Source organism: Penaeus monodon, chromosome 1, assembly GCF_015228065.2.
Source record: "Penaeus monodon isolate SGIC_2016 chromosome 1, NSTDA_Pmon_1, whole genome shotgun sequence".
NCBI classification, from domain to species: Eukaryota; Metazoa; Arthropoda; class Malacostraca; order Decapoda; family Penaeidae; genus Penaeus; species Penaeus monodon.
The window spans coordinates 42,656,849-42,664,348 of record NC_051386.1 but is presented as its reverse complement, the minus strand read 5'-3'; the positions used below and the strand labels follow the sequence as shown (position 1 = coordinate 42,664,348).

At 46.0% G+C, this 7,500-nt stretch overlaps 1 protein-coding gene across 2 annotated transcripts in view; it reads right to left on the bottom strand.

Moving 5' to 3' along the window:
- The window catches only part of LOC119572510 (DBH-like monooxygenase protein 1), a 60,370-nt gene that overhangs the window by 21,371 nt on the left and 31,499 nt on the right, over window positions 1–7,500 (bottom strand). For both annotated transcript variants that reach the window (XM_037919624.1, XM_037919621.1), the window contains exon 3: window positions 7,003–7,110. In XM_037919624.1, coding sequence (XP_037775552.1) covers window positions 7,003–7,110 — 108 coding nt within the window. The remainder of the gene's footprint in view (window positions 1–7,002; window positions 7,111–7,500) is intronic.

Genomic DNA, 7,500 nt, shown 5'->3' with positions numbered 1-7,500 from the left:
ATGTATGAAAGAAGGCGCAGCAATAGCAGCTCAGATTGTATAGCAACACAACCACTTCCGTATTACAATATCACGTGACAAAGAACTATGGTACATTCTACCGATATCGCCTATAATCACTTAATAGCACTTATAATTATCGCATTAAACTCTAGTCTTTGATTACTGCCTTGCCTTCAGCACTCCCTCTTAGTCCCTGAGAGGCTACTTCTCCCTTCCCGATGCCAAACCCGTGATTGCAGAACTCAATTAAATTAATAACAAATGAAAAAACAAACACACATATACACACGCACACACACACACACACACACGCACGCACGCGCGCGCGCACACACACACACACACACACACACACACACACACACACACACACACACACACACACACACACAAGACGAGGGATTTTTACGCCCAAGTGGTGTTCGTGAGATTTGCGCATGAGTGACTTTGGTCTCGCAGAGCTCGGTCATAATGCTGCAGGATAATTATCAGTTACTACGGGGTATGATAACATCTAATGACGATTACATATAATTAGGCTACCCGTCTTCAGCATGTTATTTGCAGAAGGGAATTGCAGTTGAAAATAACGGAACTGACTCTTGCTCGTGAACATAAACCCAGCTTCACTCGAGGATACACTAGCGAAAGGGGTAACTAAGATTTCTCAGAACAAATTCTTTTCGACTTATATCCATACTTATAGCCTTGTATATATGTATATCATATCAAAAGAGTGGTTGATTACATTTTCTTACAACTAAAGTCTCTTTGAAAGGTCAATTTCCATTATTATTTTAGCAACAATAAAAAAGTACACGGAATTAAAAGTCGGGATATTAAACAAAAATGAACGTGACTTTTAAACGTAAGAGTGTTTTTTCCCCACACAAAATTTCCCTTACCCCTGGCACTATAATGGCTCGCTATGACTCACCTGGCACTCCCAAGTGGCACTAGAGAGTCTCATGTTCACCAACTGTAACACGAGACCTTTTAACTCATGGGAAAGAGAAATGAATGTCCCTACATGTGCGCACGGTTGCACAAGGTCGACCATAAAACAAGGATATGAGAAAATGCGCGGGGGAATTTTTGTTTATGCGGGAATAAAAAGAGAATGTACACATCATGATTAGATAAATCCATGATAAAACTGTGAACTTTATCTACCTTTTCAAAGTACATTACTTGGAAAGTAATAAAAAATCACCGTAGTTTTTTTCCTTTTCCGTACAAATGAATGGTCACGACCACTCTACGGGAACCTACTCCATACTTCACTACCCACCCCCTCCCTCCACTACGCTTAATAAACCACAACCGAAAAACTGAAAAAAAAGAATATATATATATATATATATATATATATATATATATATATATATATATATATAAATTATATACGAGTTACATCTTAACAGTTATCTCTCCGTCAATTCCACCGTCTATTCTCTCCTGTTTCTCTCCAGTTCTCTTATACTTTGAAAGCTTTAAACTCAGCTTCCTCCTCCGCCAACACCCCCTTTGGGCCAACCCCGCCCCCCTCCCTTTGAAATGGAGGGGACGAGAGAGGGAGAGGGAGGGGAGGGAGAGGGAGAGGGAGGGAGAAGGGAGAGGAGGGGAGAGGGAGGGAGGCTATCAGTTACGCCAGCGAAGGGTGTAGCCCCGAGATTTCAACCTGGGAGCAAAATGCTGTCGCCGTGACGAGTGCAGAGCCGTCGGGGAACGTTTGCATTTAGGAGGAGGGAGGAGGGGGGGAGGAGGAGGAGGAGGAGGAGGAGGAGGAGGAGGAGGAGGAGGAGGAGGAGGAGGAGGAGGAGGAGGAGGAGGAGGAGGCGTGGATTAGGAGGAGGAGGGGATGAAGAGTAGGAGGAAGAAAGGAGGAGGAGGAGGAGGAGGAGGAGGAGGAGGAGGAGGATACGTGGATGAGAGGAGGAGGGGAGGAAGAGGAGGAGGAGGAGGAGGAGGGGATTAGGAGGAGAATGGGAGAAGGAAGAGAGGACGAGGAGGAGGAGGAGAAGTGGGGGGGGGGGGAGAGGAAGAGGAGTGGAAGGAGGAGGAGGAGGAAAAGGAGGAGGAAAAAAGGAGGAGGAGGGGGAGGGGGAGGAGGAGGGAAGGAAAGGGCGGGGGGGGGGGGGAGAGAAAAAGAGGAGGGAGGAGGAGGAGGAGGAGGAGGAGGGGATGAGGAGGAGGATTAGGAGGATCGAGTTAGGAGGAGGAGGGAGGAGGAGGGAGGGGAGGAGGAGGAGGAGGAGGAGGAGGAGGAGGAGGAGGAGGAGGAGGAGGAGGAGGAGGAGAAGTAACAGAAGGAGGAAGAAGGGCAAGAAGGAGGAAAAGAAGAGGAAGAAGGGAGTGGAGAAACAGGGGGAGAAGGGAGGAGGAAGAGGTATAAGAACCGTAGTAGGGGGAGACAAGGCAGAGGAGGAGCGGGGTTGAAATGGCGGGGTGGGGGAGGGGGAGGGGGGAGAAGGGAGTAATAGTACTCTACAGTGAATCGCGTGCGACTGATGGGAGACTTTCCGCTTTTTCCTTTACGTCTGGGAAAAGAAGGGAGGTGGGGAGGAGAGAAGGGGGAAATGAACAAGAGAGGAGGAGAGGAGGAGAGAAGGAGGAGGGAGGGAGAAGAGAGGAGGAAAGGAGAGGAAGTGGGGAGAAGGGAAGAGGGGAGGAGGGAAAGGGAAATCCAATCGCCGACACAAGTGCGTCTGGCGGCGGCCGGAAGTGCGCGAGAGCCGGGTCTGGCTTGGGGAGCGACGAAAAGTGATCAACGACCCGAAGAATGTCATATCCAAAAACGCTCTCGACATTGCCAAACATGATTTAATTTCTTGGTTAATTAATGCCATTACTAGACGTGTACTGAAATGAATCGAAAACGAGAATAATAGGATTTCATTCATTCATAACATCACCGGACGTGTATATCTTCAGAAAGGAAAAAACACCCACACACCTATCTTTATTTTTAGAGATCTTATTGTGCCAAGACATGACAGCAACAATGAAAGGATTCGTCATGCCAAACAACAATAGGATGAGAAATAAGGCGCCACGCTGTTATGGTGCTCTCAATGAGACAGGTGATGTACACGAAAAAATAATGTTTCTCATTCATAACCTGTACTGATTCATTATGTATATGATTATAACTGATAAACTAATTTTGTATACCAAATTTACCTCCAACTTATAATAACTTTTATCAATTTTTTAATACTGATTAATAGGAAAAGTAGATAAAAAAAACTATTCGTACAAGCATGTCTAGTTGTACAACACTTTATTTTAGTAATACGCTTTACTCTTCCTGAATGGTGAATCATGCGCTGCCGATTTACACATACAATAAGTCTGGATCGGTAACCCCCTTCTCTTCACAATTCAACGCACGTCCTTACTATTTATATTCATCCACGATTGAATCTTTCTCTGTGTTTAATCGATCTCCGTTTTATTCATAATCCTCCGCTTCTGGCTTTCCCACTCGTCCATCTGTCCCTCCAGCCTCATCCCTCCACAAGCTCCCCGACCAATTATGTCAGTAAATAAACCACTAAAAGCCACAAAGCGACATAATAAAGCCACTCCTCCCTTCAAGGACCAGCTGATTCGAGGACAACTTGATCCGTTTTCATTCATTCTCTCGTGCCTCCTCCTCCTCCTCCTCCTCAAGGTCGGTGACGTGTTTTGCGGACTGTTTACGTTGGGTTATTCCTCCTTTTATTTGCTTGTTGGTATTGTGATTCATACTGTTCTTATTATTGATACAATTACTAATGCCATTAATTGTGTTTATTACTATTTTCCTTGTTGTTATTGCTGGAAATGTCATCATTGCTATTATTATCCTTGTTTTGTTGAAGCAAAATTACCAATATTATAAGAAGGATAAGATTATTTCGCCTGGCACGCTCAGTATAAATATTGCACCGAAATATAATCAACAATCCACGCACATAACGTGCATACTGCGTGAATGTATATATTTGCTTACGTGTATGTCTAAGCTCGCTCATCCCTTCACAGTCCCAGTCCACAAAGCCACCTGACAGTCCGTGACAACCGCACCTGTCACTCCATGACACATCAGGACCCACATTCACCTTTCGCCTTCTGTCACTCTGCATCCTATCTACACATTCATCACCCTTTACAACTTCACACTGACGAGGCATCAGGCGTTGAGGGTGTGGTTTTGTGGTTGCTGCTTGGGAGAGGGCGGGGGAGGGAGAGGAGGGAAGGGGAGGGAGGGACGAGGGGAGGGAGAGGAGGGAAGGGGAGGGAGGGACGAGGGGAGGGAGGGAGGGAGGGGAGGGAGGGACGAGGGAGAGGGGGGGGAAGAGGGATGGAGGGGAGGGGACGAGGGGGAGGGTGGAGGAGGGAGGAGAGGAGGGAAGGGAGAGGGAGGAGGGGAGGGAGAGGAGGGAAGGGGATAGAGGGACGAGGGGAGGAAGAGGAGGGAAGGGGAGGGGGAAGGGACGAGGAGCGAGTCACACTGGCTGGGAAGGAGAGAGAGGTAGGAAGGAAGAGGAGAGGTTACACAGGGAGAAGGAAGAGGAGGAGGAGATAGAGCGGGTGAATGAATGCGAAAGTAGTAGAAAAAAGAGATAGCATGAGAGAGAAAAGGTACATGTTAATTAAAAACGAGACCCTCTCCCAGGCAAAGGGAAATCGGAAGGCCATCCCAAGGAAGGAAGGGCGTGTGCGGGAGGAGGGGCTGCGGGCGGCGCCCACCCGCCCGTGAAGCGTGAAGCCGAAAGCCACGCGCCATCACCGCACGCGCGCCGACCTGTCCCGCTGCCGCTGCGCCCGCCGCGTGCCGCCGCTCCTGCACTGGCGGTGTTGCAGCTGGCTTGCATGGGCTGTGCTAGGGGCTTGATTTGCTTTCGTGGCGAAGGCCTTTGATCATTCTGCTTTTGGGTGTTTGTGTCGTGGCGTTTGCCGTCGGATTTTACATGTCAGATAATACCTACATGTATTTTTGAATACACATCTTATTCGGTTCTATCAACTATTCTTCTAATTATCAATAAACCATTTTCAATGTAGTTCTAACCCCCAAAATGACTAAACCGGAAAATGACTCGAACAAACATCCCCGCTTACCCCCACGAGAACCGAACCCCTTGAGATGAACCGCGACGCACACGACAGAGAATTCTCCAGACCCCCCCCCCCCCCACGAGCAGCGAGCCGCGACGCCGCGCGCGTTTCCCGACGCGAGAGCCAGACGACCGCCCTTCCCGAATCCATTTTCCTAAACCCAGTATCATCTCGTTTCTCAAGCAATAAAACAAGCTTGAATTATACGCCAATTCGTCTGGAATAAATCTTTTTGTTCTCCGGGGGTTAAGGGATAAAGGTTCGTGTTACGTAACCGTTTGCGCCGCTGGGGGTAAACTGGCGGTTTGATCTTACGGTCCAAGTATGCAAATATCCTACCTGGGATTACAAGAACATGCATCATAGGTTTATTCTGTTATTCCTTGCCATTCGTGGGCTTTTGAAGCATGTAAGAAATTTAATGCCCAGGCATGTAACTTTTTTCCGGGCTGAGGTTCCGATATTCTTCGTTAATGGCGATATATCGATAAAGGAGTTCGACGAGATGAAACCATATTTGATGATGGTACTATCTTACTGCAACAGTAATGCCACAGCAATATGACCGAGACATCAACGGCAATGGACAAATGGAGATCACAGCGGAAATAATTTTTAAAAGACGTATGTGAACTAACCTATCAATTCAAAATTCTATGAACGCATAACGGAATACAGCAAAATATTGAGAACAACGACAAAAATCGTTTTCTTCAGACGATAATACCAACCACTCACGAAACGACACGACAGCACCGACCAGCCAATCAGAGCCATCAGCGACTCCAAGCTCTCGGCCAATGACCTCGCGCCATTCCCCTTCCACCAATCACCGTCACTCTTTCTCTTTTTTTTCTCTCTCTCTTTCGAACCGTCGTTCCCGGCATTCTCTCCATACCTCTTATTTATTACCAAATCTTCCTTCTTTAATCATATATCTCCCCTTCGCGTGGGTCATCGAAACTTCTCGCCGCCGTCACGCTCTTTTGCATAAATTAGCGCGCGGTTAATCAGGAGGCCAATTTTTATTCCCGCGATCATGTCTGCCGTGGGAGAGTCACCAGCTGACCGGCCGTCGGCGATGAGATATTCATTGGCTCGGTATTCGTTGATTTTCGACCTTTGTTTCTTTCATTTTTTCCCCTCTCGCTCTTTCTCGTTGCGTTTCGTGAGTCATTGATGAACGAGACAGCCGGATGAATTGTGCGGAGGAACGACGGATAATGATGTATAATCACACTTTGGATGACTCGACAGGCGATTTTTTTGGGGTGAAGGGGGGGGGGGGAGCAACAATTCCCTCTACTGTTCTCAATTTCTTCGTTAATTCGTTTTCCTTCGTCTCCCTTTCTTTCCCTCATTTTTTTAATGTCATTATTTTTATACATATGCAAATTCCTCCGAGAAGTATTTCGAAATCATAAATCAACGCGAAGAAAAAGGAAAAGGACAACGGCAAATAAACATGGTGGAAGGGGAATAACTGACATACTTTATTACTTGTCATATTAAGAGTACGGTAGAACGGGAGTGAACATTAAAAAGATATATGTATCACACACATACACACATCTTCGTATAAGTGTGTTTGGCTACAACGAATCAATAATATCTCTAAATAAACATAAAGCAATAAAAAATACAACAATCAAACAGAACAACAAGAAAAACACAGCCTAAAAAAATAATTGCAAAAACAATACTTATCACTGAAAAAAATAGTTGCTTAAAAGAATAAAAAGAAAGAAAGAAAAAAACTTCATAGATCAAAAAGAGCAGAACAAATAAAGCACAATCTTAAAGCACACACCCCTCCCCCCCTCCAAAAAAAAAGAAGAAAAAAAAAAAAAAAAAAAAAAAAGAAAAACCACAAAGAACTCCTAATCCACTCACCTGGAAGTGGAGGAAGCCCTTGTCATCCACCCAGCCCAGCACCACATCGGCGCCCTTCATTCCACCTGTTGGCGAGAAGCCGAGGCCTACGTATCCCTTCGTCGCCACCTGAAAGGAAGGTGGGAGGGCCGTGAAAAGGGGAGGGGGTCGTGTGTGTGTGTGTGTGTGTGTGTGTGTGTGTGTGTGTGTGTGTGTGTGTGTGTGTGTGTGTGTGTGTGTGTGTGTGTGTGTGTGTGTGTGTGTGTGTGTGTGTGTGTGTGTGTGTGTGTGTGTGTGTGTGTGTGTGTGTGTGTGTGTGTGTGTGACGAGAGAGAAAACGCACAACGAAAACTAGAGAACGGAAGCGAGAGAGAAGTAAAAAATGAAAGGTGTTAGCACAGACAGATAATGATGCTATTGATAAAAATAACAATGACAATAATGATGATGATGATAATAATAATAATGATAACAGTCATGATAATAATGATGATAATAATGATAATAATATTGATAATG